Source organism: Corvus hawaiiensis, chromosome 26, assembly GCF_020740725.1.
Source record: "Corvus hawaiiensis isolate bCorHaw1 chromosome 26, bCorHaw1.pri.cur, whole genome shotgun sequence".
NCBI classification, from domain to species: domain Eukaryota; kingdom Metazoa; phylum Chordata; class Aves; order Passeriformes; family Corvidae; genus Corvus; species Corvus hawaiiensis.
In genome coordinates, this window is record NC_063238.1 from 9,925,455 (window position 1) to 9,940,244 (window position 14,790).

Below are 14,790 nucleotides of genomic sequence, written 5' to 3' on the forward strand. Positions count from 1 at the left end.
CCTAAAGCAAGCTCCAGTGTGAGAAATGACTGATTGCAGGATGAGTACAGTGCTCCTAATGACCAGCCAGGCTGGGCAGAGGAGCACCCTGGCAGGGTACAGCCTTTAACCCCAGTTCACGTGCGACACTCTGGGGAACTCACTGATGTTTTAGCACCAGTTGAACTGAGGTCAGCACTCACACTGCAGTCCTGGCAGGAGAGCATTACCACAGAGGCTGCTGATACCCCTGGGGCCCTGTCCCTGCCAGACCCCACCAGTTCGGATCTGTGCCTATAACCTGAAAAGGGGCATAGTCTGGGTCACCTCACAGCCCTTGCCCAATTCCCTAAAGGAAAAAGAAGGTAATTTATCTTTTGAATTATGACAGGCATTTGCTGATGAAAACGATCTCTCAGCAAAACCAAGTGTCTTTGAATGTCCAATCTGTCATTTGTTTTATGACTTGATGAGCCAAGTGACAGCTCGAAGTAACCACCACGTGGCACACACTAATTAAGTCCATCTCACTCTCCCATGGCACCCGCTCTCCTGGGAAGCCTGTGTGGCTGGAGTGTCAGCCTGAACTGTGCCACCCCAGCATCCAGGGGACACACAGGCACAGTTACAACAGCGTGACAATCACTCCTCTTTCACGTGATGGCTTTGGCTGTTTAGAAAAGCACCAGCAAACCATCCCTGCAATTCCTGAGATTACAGCCATTGCTTTGACCTGCTACGTCGGGATTTCTCAAATTAACCGCCTGGGAGCATTTCTAATTCCTCTGAGAAGGCCAGAAATCACTCTACTGTTTAGACGAGCATGTGCCTGGACTGCCAGAACCTGCTCCAAGGAGGACGGCGGAGGTCGGGCGGCTCTGACGGAATCACGCGGATCGCTGCGGATCCACACGGCGGGATCACGGAATCACAGAATGTTAAGAGTCTGGAACGGACCTCAGCGATCATCCAGTCCCAACTCCTTTCCTGCCACGGGCAGGGACACCGCCCGCTAGACCAGCAAGGCCTTATCCAGCCTGGCTTTACACACCACAGCCTCCCTGTTCCAAAGGCCGCACCACCCTGACAGTAAAGAATTTCTTTCCAATATCTAACCTAAATTTCCCCTTTTTCAATTTGTACCCATCAGACTCGGCGGCCGCTGCTGGCGCTCCCACGCCCGAGGCCGGGCACGGCGGAACTGCTCCCAAGCCACGGAGCGCCACGGGCACGCCCCACGCCCGGGCATTCCCCCCTCCCAGGCACCGCCCGGGGCGCCCCTCGCCATCCCGGGATCCGCCGCAAAAGGGGCCATCCATCCATGCACCCACCGAGGCACGAACCCCGACTGGAGGCGGGCAGGCGCGGTCGCTCCCGTTGTGACCCCCTTGGAAAAGGAGAATCCTGGCCGGGATCCCGCTAAATACGCGGCACGCCGGGCGGGGCGGGGCGGGCGCAGCGCCTTCCGGCTGCGCGCGCACAGGGACACGGGGAGAGCGGCGCCGGGGGCGTTTGGCGTGGCCAGGGAAAGCGGCGCGGGGCCGCGGGCGCTGAGGGAAGCGCAGCCGCGAGAGCCGATCTCTGCGCCGCAGCGTCCGCACAGGCAGCGCCTCTGCTGTGGCCGCGGCAAGTTCACCTGTCCCATCCCTCCGTGAGAAAAACCGGGATGACAGTGACCGAGGTTTGCCGAGATCTTCTAGGCTCCTGCATGAAAAATGCCACCTTTTGATAGCAATGTATAAACATTGTACAGCTTTATTCCTAAGCACGTGCATATTCCTAGTGCTAAATGCCAAACACTTGTGTTTCAGTATACGAGGATATGAACTGTTCCTAGGAATTGTAGCACTGGAATCAAACATCAGGCTTGAAGCAGACAGGTTCAGAGGATCTGTTGTTACCCTGCTGTGTAAATTTCTAGAAGATAAAAGCTCTTGCCCTGGTCGAAGGGAGTGTTTTGCCTAACCTGGTGTCTTGGTTCTGAAAGGAAAGGCATAATTCTGATGCAGAATAATCTGTTTCAAGGAAAAAAAAATCCCAACTCACAAATATGGGGGACTCTTCTTAACTGAAAAACTGCTGTTGTAATTTTGCATGTTCTTACTGGCCTGTAATAATTCCATAAAATGCTGAAAAGATCTTAGGGATGTGGCTACAGTAAGTGACTACAGTGCTTGCTGCTCCAATTCTCTGGCTGCGTCCAGAACATTGTAAATATTTAATTGTAAATACTATAGGGGTCGTGGAGAGCTCCAGATTTCACCATACTTTTTAAACAAAAGTTGTTCTTGCTAGTATTTTTTTTCTTTTTCCCTAAATGTCATTTTAAAATTTAAAGTCTTCAGAAAAGAGACAACATCTATAAATTCAGAATATTATCATGTACAAGGAGAAACTGATACAGGTCTTGTAGCTCACTGATAAAGAGTCTGAGATGTATTCTCTGGGCCATCCGTTCATAATGGTCCATGTTTTTAACCCTTATTGCTAAAGCATTTTTCATGCTTACAGAATCACCTAGGTTGGAAAAGACTACTGATCACCTTTCACTGATCACTACCTTGTCAATTAGACCATGGCACTAATTGGCACATCCTGACTTTTCTTGAACACCTCCAGGAATGGTGACTCTACCACCTGCAACTCCACCACCTCCCAGGGCAGCCCATTCCAATGCTTAACAGCCCTTTCTCTGAAGAAATTTTTCCTGATGTCCAGCTGAACCTCTGCTTCTTGGATAAGCAGTCAGAATCTTCCAATGACATTTAAAGGAACAAAGCCTTTAAAAACACGGAGGAATTTTTTTTCCCCCTTTCTTGAATACTGTCCCTTCCAGGTATATTATCTTGTTGAACGCTCAGAATGCTGCAGGGAAAGATGAGAGCTCCAGATTTTACCATACTGTTTTTATGAAAGTTGTTCTGGCTAATACTTTTGTTTTCCTAAACGTCATTTTTAAATTTAAATCATGAAGCCTTCAGAAAGAAGACAGCATCTATAAATGTAGAATGTTATCGTGTACAATGAGAAACTGATAACAGATTTTGCAAGTCGAAATATATAATATTCACTGAATAATATTTAATAGAGCATTTACCTCAGCAATAACAAACCATATGAGAAGTACAGTGTTTTATAGAACAGTTACAACAGATGACATTTGTGCATTTAGTTTCAACTTTTCTTGCCTAAATATAGATGTTTAAGCGAACAAGTGTGCTACGAACAAGCCAACACTTTGGGCTCATCTGCTCCAACATGTGAACCCCTTAAATGAAGTGAGCTGTGGAATGGCGAGCAGACACGTGGTTGTGCCGGGGTGGCAAACACAGGCTGAGCCCCGTAACATGCAGCACAATCCCACGGGTGCATACAAGCAGTGCCCGACGCACAGTTCTCTGTGCAGGAGGGACAGGTCTCTCAGCATGTTTTTACTCCATGAACATGCATCTATGTTCCCAGCAATAGCTACAAACATGTAGGACTATCCAATGGGTGAAGCCCTGACCTGACAGCTGTGGTCAGGGGATTTCTGCCATCGGCTTTAAGCAGTGGAGAAAGTCTGTGTGGGATTACAGTTGCTGTTTTTAGCCTTGCCCTTCTCTTTTCGCCCGATGTACTTGGCCAGTACCACATCACTCCTCCTCTCTTTCTCACAGCACTTGTCCCTGAGAGGACAAGGATACTTACTCTGCTGTCAGCTCTTTGCCACTGCTGCTCATGTTGGTGCTGGCTGCAGTCACCACCTCCCACTCCCCCCATTCAGATCCCAGCAATGATAGAAACCAATGATGCGTCACATTAACTTAATGAGGTATTAATTACATTTAAGAATCAATTCCTTGTCCTCTACAAACAGCATTCAGGAATGATAGTTTGTCTGTAGATACTATTTTTTAACTTAAATATATATATATAAAGTGTAATAAATAACCATTTTTTTCAAAGCAAGAAGGGAGATTAGATCTGTGAAGATGTTGATGTTTCCCCATGGTTTGCGCTGTCTCCTTGTGCCGAGTGAGTCAGAAACTGTCCCGTGGCTCCAATGTACAACCTGGAACGCATGGGCCACTTCTGCAAGAGAGGAGACAAGCACAGCACTGAGACACCTGGGATCTTTGCACTCTTGACTGCAGTTCTCAGCAAAGCTTTGATAGAATCATGGTACAAGAAAATAGGAGATTGTTGCTATCACCAAACAGTTCCTGTTTTGTCATTCACTGGAAAATGTTTGGAGCTTGATAAGGGAGCCTCAGGCAGGATATTTGCTTTGGTAATTAATTGTGAGGCACAGCTCCCAACCCTGCTGTGCCCCAGCAGACAGGAGCAGGCCATGCTGGCCCGTCATTCTAGCTCAGTTTGTGTCCTAAATGTTCTGTTAGTAGAATAAAACAAAGCATTCCTTCTCAAGGCACCAGGGATACTATGAGGATACACCTGCACCTGTAGGGATTGCAGCCCTGTGTGCACACCCATCCCTGCTGGCTGGGCCCCACAACCCTGCCTGCAGCACAGGGGCTGCTGCTGAAGGCTGTGAGTCTGAGGGAATTTAATGTAATTGCACCTTGGCAGTCTTCAGCGCTCACAGCTTCTTGTTCTTGTCAGGTCCAGCTGTTTCAGATGAGACAATTCATCTTTACACTCACAGATTTTTGGAATCATCAGTTACTCTGGTGTTAAATATTTATTCTGACAGCTCAGGTTTCTTAACCCCAGCAGGTTACTCACTGCAAGCAGCCCTGTGGTGCAGGTGGCCACAGCCGGGCACCCAGAACTTGGGAGGGAGCATCCAGCTCCATTTGCTGTGCCAAGTTCAGTATTAGAGAGGCAGATGTTTGAGACAACTTTTCACACAGATTGGATGCAAAAACACCTGATATGCAGCCAGCACGTTGTTCCAAAAGAATGCCATTTTTAAAGACTCTCTTGGGAACAGATTGACACCTTTCCTGTGGGTAAGGGGCACCTAATAATACTGCAGATAAATCTCAGCTCTGCTGTTCAAAGACCCAAAGCAGCAGCATATTCTCGCTTGGAATGTGCGATCTCATTCAGTAATTCAATTTCAAGTGTGATGTTATGAGTTTGTCACCAATAAACCATCAGAGTTTAAAGTTATTAACCATATTTTTTATTCAGTGTACACACAACTGTACTTGGATATTTAACTTTCCTCACCATTTGCATTTACTATGTTTAATCTATCAGTTTAGTTGAAGTCTTTATTTCTAAAGGTTGTCTCATATACTGTGTTTTGGGGTTTTTGAAACACGTATTAGGATTTGACTGTGACACTTTCATCAAATACATTCATAAAAAATAATTGCTTAAGTGAATCCAGGCTACTCTATTCCAGTAGCCTGGGAAATGGGCGTCTGGATCATTTAACTGCTGTAATAACTATTCGAGAGTATTTTTCTGCTGGTTGTAGTTGGCAGCTGATAAAAAGTACTGTAAGAGACCTGTGTCCTTTCACTCTGACTGAGGGAACTAACAGAAGCTAATTTGAACTTATTTTTAAATACGTCACAGAATTTTTTTACTTAAATTATAGCCATCTTCTAATTGATATCAAGGTTTTGCTTTCTTTATGAGCCTGCTAATCATTTAAATGCCCTCAGAAGCCTACATTCACATCATGCTGTAAAATACTGCAACCAACACCGTGAACAAGGAACTCTCTGTGAATTAGGTACTTTTTAGAAATTAGAGATTACTTCACAAATTAATCTTAATTAAATCATTCTGAATTCAGACTCTTAAAATAAAAAAAAAAAAAGGAAAAGAAAACATCCCAGTGCTCTAACTCACTCTCTGCGAGCAGAGCCAAACAAAATACCCTGCGGTGTCTGAGCCCCATCAGTCAGTGAGCACTGCATTTGGAAACAGTTTCCAGCCCGGTCCTCTCCAAGAGCGGTTCCCCCTTCTCATCCCCTCTGCATCGCTGTGATTTTTTTTTTTTTGACAAAGAGAAGAGCATATACCAACTAGAGAAATGCTTCAGGAAAGCACTTTCATGGAAGTAATTAACACATGGTTGATAATTAACACCGCTGTCTGCACTGGGCTGCCTTGGCAGCAGAACCAAAGCAGGCCCAGCCGTGGCTGGGTCACTACTGTGGGACAGTGTCACCTCACCACAGACCCCTCACAGCAGGATCCAGTAGGTCTGAGGGGATCACCAAGATTTCCACACAGGGACTGAGAAGATGCAAGTACTCCTCTGGTGCTGACCTTCACTTCCAAAAACCCGGTCCCACCAGGTTTGGACCTACACTAGACTTGGTATTTTGGCACAAAGTCCCTGAAGCTGGAGGAACAATGCTCCAATATATTTCCATCGGACCCCTAACACCCAGGCACAATGGTTAGTCTGGACAGGATTTCCAAGTATTACCTCTAGGCAAGGTACAGGAACTTGAAATCTTTCGTTTCATCTGCGTATCTAAGGCCAGTGTACTCACTCGCTGACAGAAGGTGGTAGCTGCTCCTCAGCTCCCCTACCTTGACCGGGTGCAGGTATCCATCCCCGCGGAGGGTGCCCAAGCCCTCTCCCGGTGACTCCTCCTCATCCTGCAGGCTGCGGGTGAGGTGTGCGATGTAGGTGGTGGCCAGGAGGAGCACATCCAGCTTGGAGAGCTTGGTGTCGGGCGGCACGGAGGGGAGAGTCTTCTGCAGCTCGAGGAAGGCGTGGCGCAGGGTCTGCACCCGGCTGCGCTCCCGGGCCGCGTTGGCGGCGGCGGGGCGGCCCGGAGCGGCCCCAGCCCGCGGCGCGGCCGCCAAGGGCAGGCAGGAGGTGCTGCCGGCAGAGGAGGGCAGCAGGGAATTGGGCTCTGCGCCCGCGCTGGAGATCTCCTCGCTGCTCTCCGCTAAGTGTCCACACTCCATCGGTGACTTCCCCGGCAGGGAGGGCCCTGCAAGCAACAAGAGCATCTCTAAAGTGAGATGCTGTGCTGGCCTGGAGCCAGCACGTTCTGAAAACAAGGATGGTCAGAAACGCAGGCACTGCCTGTGCTAGGAAAAGCCGAGATGCAGCTCTGTGAGCCACTTTTCCATTCACTGCTTACAAATTCAGCATCACACACGGTACAGAAGTTAAAATCTTCACAATGATAAGTATTTAATTTTTTGACAGTATTACACAGAGCAAATTTTTTGAGTCACTTATAGCCCAGAGATGACTTCTGGGAAAGCCCAACAGGCACTGCCCAGAGGCACTGCCACAGTGGTTTCCATTTACAACCAAGTAAAAATTAGGCTAAATACAATTTTTAAGACATATTGTCTCTATGATTTGGGATGTGGAACTGTTAGTATATTTTCTATTTTAGCTACAATCATTTTATCAACAGTCTTATAGGTGGTCAGTGTTCCATGGACTACAGAAAGAAGAATATCATTTTCAGATGCATCAGTAAGTGAAGCCACAGAGCACAGACTCAGTTTTTGAAGGGCAAAACTTGGCCCATAATTTTAAAGAATCAGGAACTGACTTCTCCTGACCTCCCACCCCTAATGTTACTTAAAAAATTGTGTGGTTATCCTTTCTCATCTACATCTTCAAACTTCAAAAGAATTTTGTAAGATGTATTTTGGCCATTGGGGGGCAAAAAAACCTTTTGAAAATATAAAAAAAATTCTTTTGAGGAAAGCTGAAAGCAATGACCACAAGGTTTTTTCCCAGCTTTCAGAAAGGCTGGTCAGTCAGCTCTGCCCGTAATACAACTCACAGTCCTTTAATTAATTCAGTTCCACAGAAAAATTCAATCAATACTCCCCAAAGTGCAGTACTTAATTGGAATAATACCTGATCCTGTTGTCCTCAGCAAAGCAGCCCTCGTGGGTGTCCCAGATCCCAGCTTTCACGTGTTAGGGGTGCCTGTTCCTGTGACAGCCTGGCTAGACAGGGGCGGGAACAAGTTATTAAAACTTGATTTCATCCAAATACTGCATAATTAAAATTTTAAATAACAATGATAAACATAAATGACTATCTAATTTACAAGAATTAGCTCTTGATTTTGCATAGGACTTCAAGCACGCATTGAAGTCAAAGATTTCTATCAAAGACAAGGAAAGTTTTCTAAATGCTTTTTGCAATGCTATAACTTGATGGTATTTAGAATACATTTTTATTGTTATCATTTTGGGCGATTAATTGTGATTAATTTGCTATTGATGTGTCTCATAGAGTTTTATCATGTAACGTTCTCTTCAGTAGCAGTACAGGTTAGACTGAAATTATTTGTGAAATATTCTGTGCATGTTATAGCTCTAAACCAAAGGAAAAATCTCACTATTCTTTTTTATTGTTGTATTTATGATCAATATAAAATAAAACTTACATTAAGACTTCATGAGGGCTGAAAAATGGTCCTTACATTGGCTATTGCCTCTAACTTAAAATAGAAAGAATTCCTATGTGCTTTTTTCTTGGTGTTTCTGCATTGTGTTAAGGCACGGTCAGATCTGGATGCATTTCAGTTTAAAAAAAAAAATCATCATTGCAGAGATGACATCAAGACAGTAATTTAAAATAATCACAAAAACTGGCAGAAAAATCCAACAGTTTATGTTTAGTAGCAGGATTTCTCATCTGCCATCCCATCAAAATCCCACTGGTAGGAGGAAGTCTTCCCCGATTACTGGAGACATCCAGATTACCCAAGGATACAGACGGACTGGGATAGTAAAAATCCCTTCTCCTCTGCTGAAATACAGGACTGGGGCTGGTTTACAGTTTTGATTTTGCCATGCTGTTGTATAACCACATTTAGAACTGGAATGACTTCGAGTGACATACAGTACATAGTAATGCACGTACCTAAAAACCTCATCTCCTTGGGTGACCCTGGAAGTAGGAGTTTCTGATTTAGGAACTTCACATCTATATGAGATGAAATCCCAGGCCTGGAAAAAATGTGCAAAATTTCAGCTCTAAAAATGAGAGATTTCACTCTGAATTAAATTTATCCACTGTCAGACTTCCCATCAAATACGAACAGCAAATGGCCTGGGAAAATCTGCTACACAAAAGAAAGGATCTGCTGTAGGTATGTACATATGTGTAGCCAAACCATGGTGGTTCCTGGATCCACGGCCAACATCGCTTCTGTTGCACAATGGGACTGGCAGCATCACTCTTCTCCCCGGCGAAATCAGGACACACATTCCAGGTGCTTCAAACCCAGGCATCACCCAAACCTCGTGGTCCAAAAAATGCTGCTAAAAACTAAAGTAAATAAAAAGCCTCTGGGCAACAGTCATTTTCCTTTTAAAATTTTATAAGAAAGAGGTTTGATTTTTAAAATAATGGCAGTAATTTTTGCAAACACCCACTTGCCACCTGGTGTGCTGAGAGAGTTGGGAACAGGGCTGTGAAAGTAAGTTAAAGTATTTATGTTGTTTCTAAAGCACTTCTAGTGCAGTATTTCTAATACGTGCAGATTTATAGGTGTTTTTACATAACACCACAAAGACATGATTGGTTTGACATCTTTTACCAAAAAACCCAGCACAATATTTATTTTAATCTTATATTCTGTGTGAATGAAACAGCAATGAAGGCAACCTGCTCACACAGACAAGGAAAAGATGGAAAACGCCGGAGCAAAGCACACAAACTGAAAACAAACAGTTGGAAACCTTAGATAAACTTTTTCGTTGCTCCATAGGAGGAAAAACATAGTGAATCTGAATTATTTTGCATCGGTTTTAAAGAGACCTTGCCCTCTGTGTAACTCCGGTATCGAAAATCCTTTCTCCGGAGCAGAGAAATAGGAACTTGCCTGTCGGTGTGCGGGGGCAGCACCGGCGCTCACGGCCCCGCCGGCTGCTGCGCCCCCGTTCCGCACCCCGGCGGGGGAACCCGGCTGCCCGGGACCTGGCGGGACCCCGCGGTGCCCGGCCGGGGATGAACTTACCGCTCCCTCCCGGTGCGGAGGGTCCAGCCCGGCGCGGCCCCTCCAGGCGCCTCCGTCCCGTCCCGTCCGGCCCCGGTGTTTATAAGCCGTCGCGGCCGGTGGGTGCGGCGGGGCTGGGTCGCACCTGGCCTCCGGGCTCCCCCCTCCTGCCCGGGCGACAGCGACCGCCCCTTCCCGGGCGGGTGGGTCATCAATCACGGAGCTGTCGGGGCGACATCGCCTCACGCTCCCCTCGCCCCCCGCCCTTCCCCGCGCCCGGCCCCGGGTCCGTGCGGGTCCCGCCGCCCCGCGCCGCCGCTCGCCCCGCTCGCGCTGTTTTTCTTAGGATAAAGTAACGGTTTTGCTGGAGGAGAGAAATTCAATCGCTGGGCTGGGAGCTCGGGCGATGCCCTGTTAAAAGCAAGCCCTTTCTCTCCGCTCCGCCGCCGCATCTCCGGCTCGCGGATGTTCCCGGGGCGGAGCGGGTTCCCCCGGGCGAGGATCCGTCCCGCAGCCGCGGGGGGAGCGGGTTTTGGCTGCCCGGGCACCGCTCCGGGGGACCGACCCACGCGGGATGGAAACACGAACGGGATGAGGCGAGCCCGGGCGGGCAGAGAGGGGATTTAAAAGGGAGCGGGAAGCGATTAAAAATCAGTAACGCTAATGAGAAGGGACAGTCAAAATAAATACCGGGGTATGGAATTAGCCCAGAATAACATTTTGAACGAAGCCCGATTGTGCGATAACAGAGACACAATAAATCAAGCCTCGGGAGCAGTGGAAAAACAAAGTCTGAGCGATTCGTTACCGGGTTTGCAGCCAAGAAAATTAAGGACTTAAACTTTAGCGATTATTGGAAGTCCCGGGAAGGGACGAGACCGGTGAGGACCCGGCGGGGGCAGGAGCAGCGCAGGGGAGCCGGACACCTGCCTCCAGCCCCGGCCCGGCCCGGCGGCGCCCGCAGAGCGCCCGCCGCAGCCGCCGGCCCGTCCCGGCCAAACGCTCCAGCCCGAGAATGCCACCAGCGCCACGCTGGGGGGGACGGGCGGCTCTGCCCGCGGGCGGGACCCTGCGCTGCCCTGCCCCGCCCGGCCCCACCGCCCCGCCGAGGCCCCGCCGCCCTTTCTGCCCTGGGCTGGCATCCACGGCCTCAAGGAGCCGCCTCCGCCGGGCCGGAGAGGGCCGGATGGCAAGGAATGCTGTCGGGCTGCTCTACAGGTTCTGAATTTAAGTACTGAATTTAAGCACTAATTTCTAAGTTAAGTACTTAAATTCATCTATAAATTTAAGAACTGAAACTGTGCCTCAACGTTTACCTTTGCCTGGTGCTGGCAGCCTCGGTGGGAGCTTCCCTTCAGCCATCAGGAGCTACTCTGACAAAAGCTACTCTTGTCGGTATGTACACGGCCGCGATGATGGACTTCACCGCCACCACGGACCATCCTTTGGCCTCCAGGATGCAAAAGAATGAAGATACTGATTCTCTGGAGGACAGTGGAGTAGCCTTCAAGCAGCCCCGCTAAGCCATGTTTTGGCCCCAAAGGTTTCCACGGCTGCCTCCAGCCCAAGCGAGCATTGCTGAATTCTTTCTGCAGTCAAAACCTCTTTAAAAATTCACTCAACAGACACTCCTCTGCTCAGTCAGCCTCTGGGGCTCAGACAAGCAGCTCTTGAAGATATCCTTAAGCTTGTACTGAAAACAGTCTGACACCGCCATGTGATGTGGAAGAACTGATCCCAGACTCCCTGGGGAGCAGGGAGACTTGCCTTCCAGCCTCAATTCCACTGGGGCTCCTCTGTCATCTTGTAAGTGCCAAACACACACTGACTGAGACGAGCACACAAGTCTGGGGATCAGCCCTCCCACACCCCAAGGAGTTTCTAGGTCTGCTGCCCTGCCTACTCAAAGAGGACTTCTCCTCACTAGGTCATGGGACGCTCAAATAAGTCACTGACAGAGAACTTAAGAGCAGGTGTCCCATCTGCCCTGAGACTTCCCAGCCACCCTAAATTAGCAGATTGTGAGTGCTGTGCTCTTCTGCTCTGATCGGATTAACGACACCATATTTTTTTTGGAGTTTCACACTGCACAGAGAGTTCTGCCTCAGTGCAGGAAATCCAGTGGAAGGAGCTGGAAGACAAGTGCTGGCTGAACTCCCATTACCATCTTCAGACAACACCAAACCCAGTTTACTGCAGAGTGTGATTAGGGAGACTGCACAGTGAGATTTTGAGCACATTTGGGGACACTACTCTGGCTTCTAGCCCTGTTACCAAAAAAGGGGTGATTTAAACATATTTTAAAAAACCCAGAGAATAGAAGTGTAGAAATAGTTGTTCTTTGCTCCATTAAGATTTTCTCCCATCAGATGATGCCTGCTCCGTTATAAGCACAAAGACATCCGATGATTATTTTCTTGTATCAACCCACTATTTTAGTCTAAAGCTGTAACAAGTTGCTGCAGCTGTTTCTTTTTCTTCTTTCCCAGACAAATGACCGAGAATTACTTTTCCTGCCTTACCTTCCACAGTATATCTCAAATCTGAGAAATGCCAGAGCCACAGAAGAGCCAGATTTCCAGTGTGATTTAGGTAAGAAGAAGTTCTACCAGAGACAGAATGATGTTTTTCCAGGTACACTCTGCTCCCTTCATGTCAAATTATTTTCTGGTTTTATGGCTACAATTCAGCACGAACATTCAGGCTATTTCTTTCCAAATTGTTCATTTTCTCCCATTCCCATTTCTGTATAAGGATTTCTCAAGTGTGCTTGCCTGGTATGGTGCAGCAGTTACTGCTGCTTCTGACAGAGACTAGCAGAAACATTGCCTGTCCAAGTAAAACAACTCCGGCAGGAAGCCACACACAGATTGTATCTGGTCAGATCCCACAGATTCCAGCTGTAGTCTGGGAGCAAATCAAAGGCAGGACACAGCCACAGCAGAATAAAAATAAGTTGCAGTTCACAACTTTTGCTTCTTGGGGAAATCTCAGCATTTCATTATGGATTCCAAAGCTAAACAAATATTTTGAAGATTTCCAATTAAATATGTTTTCCCCCTTGTTTCAAATGCCATGTTGATAGTGTACTGTAGAACCATAGCATATTCCACAGTTATGTTAAATATGTCATATTACAGTGTATCAATATACTTCTTATAGCATTTTCCAGTATATTTAAAATACGTATCAGAAGGGCTCCATTCTGGTGGGTAGGGGTGGGTGTGTACATAAGTGTTAGACCATGGTATCAAGATTTTGTTAGAGATTTGCTTTAGCTAGACAAGAGTTGCTTGGCTGTGGAATTCTCTGTGTGAAACCCCACGACACATGTTCTATCGGAGTAATTCATTCAGGTCTTCAATGTTTTATTTGTTGTACAAGAGAGTAAAATCTTTAATCCAGAAGTACTCAGAACCTATGAAAAATAAATCATGCTCTAGATGGCTTACACAGCATAACCCACATTGAGAAATACTAACAATCCATTAAATAGTTTTAAATGGGTGTGCGTAAGGCAAAGAGAAGTGTAAGATGCAAAGATAACACCATGACATAGAGATCAGGAGGCAGCTTCCTAATGTGCTACATTGAGTCAGCAATCAGCAGCTGACACTGTGAACGATCAACTTTTTTTTTTTAAGGTATGCTTTTCTGTCTTTCTCGACCTGAATGTCATTGATGACTACAGCTAGAACAAGAGGTACCGTGCTCAGTTAGTACTGATTTCAGTAATGGACTAACAGCTACACATCTGAGCTTTAATTCATGTTTGGAATGTTCTCATTCTGAAGGCAAATGACTCACCAGCTTTATGTGCTGGATTGCCTGGCGTAGAGTTGATTTTCTTCAAAGTGGCTGGTATAGGGCTGTATTTTGGATTAGTGCTGAACACAGGGTTGATAATATAGAGATGTTTTTATTATTGCTGAGCAGTGCTAACACAGAGATGAGGCCTTTTTCTACCTTTCATACACTGCCATGCTGGCCAGGAGACTGGGAATGTGGGAACTGACAATATGGGAAGTTGGGACAGGTGACCCCAAATGACCAATGGGATATTCCATACCATATGACATCATGCTCAGTATCAAGTCGGGGAAGAAGGAGTAAGCAGGAGGATGTTTGGATGTTCGGCATTTGCTTTCCCAAGGAACCATAGCACAGGATGAGCCCCTGGTTTCCTGGAAATGGCTGAACAGCGGCCTGCCCATGGGAAGTGGTGCTTACATTTCTTGGTTTGCTTTGCTTGCTTATGTGGCTTTTGCTTTCCCTATTAAACTGTCCTTATATCAACCCATGAGTTTTCCAGCTTCTACCCTTCCAATTCTTTTCCCAGTCCCAGTGAGGGGAGTGAGCAAGCAGCTGCGTGGGGCTTGGCTGCTGGTTGGGGTTAAACCACGACACTTTAACAGAAGCATTGGCACCTCAGCATTGCAGTACCACTCATTTACTACCTTAGCTTTGGAAATCTCATTCTTTAAAATGAAGGTGAAGACCTTGGTATTCAAGGGGAGACTGCATGCAGCAGTTAAATGTATTTTAATAATCTGTATCAAATTATCTTTAGCTTTATAAATTATAACAAAATACACAAAACACTCCATGCAAAAAGACAGATCCTCATTTCGTTATTCAGGAAAAATTCCTTTCTTATTTCAGAGAGGGCCGTAAGCTCAAGATGCTGAGCTGCCATTCACACAGAGAAACTGCATTAGGAAAAGTTTTTTTCCAGGGGCAATTTGTAATCTGGGCTTTCCTTTCCTTATCTGTAGGTTTGGAATTTTCCTATATCAGAAGTTTCGAGCATTTATTTAATTACTCAAACTAGTGCAAAGCAGCCAAACAAACAGAATTTGAAGTTAAATTAATGAACAATACTCCCAATCAAAAAATCAGCACAGACATA

The 14,790-nt window shown here is 46.7% G+C and overlaps 1 protein-coding gene across 1 annotated transcript; it reads right to left on the reverse strand.

Annotated features, from left to right (window-relative positions):
- Window positions 1-3,038: 3,038 nt before the first annotated feature.
- Window positions 3,039-10,072, reverse strand: TCF24 (transcription factor 24). Its single transcript, XM_048329184.1, has 5 exons — window positions 9,903-10,072; window positions 8,804-8,889; window positions 7,787-7,878; window positions 6,484-6,893; window positions 3,039-4,053 (listed from the first exon to the last, which is right to left on the reverse strand). Exons 4-5 carry the CDS (start codon window positions 6,865-6,867, stop codon window positions 3,940-3,942), a joined length of 498 nt encoding a protein of 165 aa, XP_048185141.1. The 5' UTR covers window positions 6,868-6,893; window positions 7,787-7,878; window positions 8,804-8,889; window positions 9,903-10,072; the 3' UTR covers window positions 3,039-3,939.
- Window positions 10,073-14,790: the final 4,718 nt, after the last annotated feature.

Bases quoted from the DNA above. Each gene is read 5' to 3' on its own strand.
- TCF24 (XM_048329184.1), bottom strand. From the start codon at position 6,867: ATGGAGTGTGGACACTTAGCGGAGAGCAGCGAGGAGATCTCCAGCGCG. The intron at 4,054-6,483 runs GTAGGGGAGCTG...CCTCTCTTGCAG, and splicing joins GATACCTGCACCCGGTCAAG to AAGTGGCCCATGCGTTCCAG.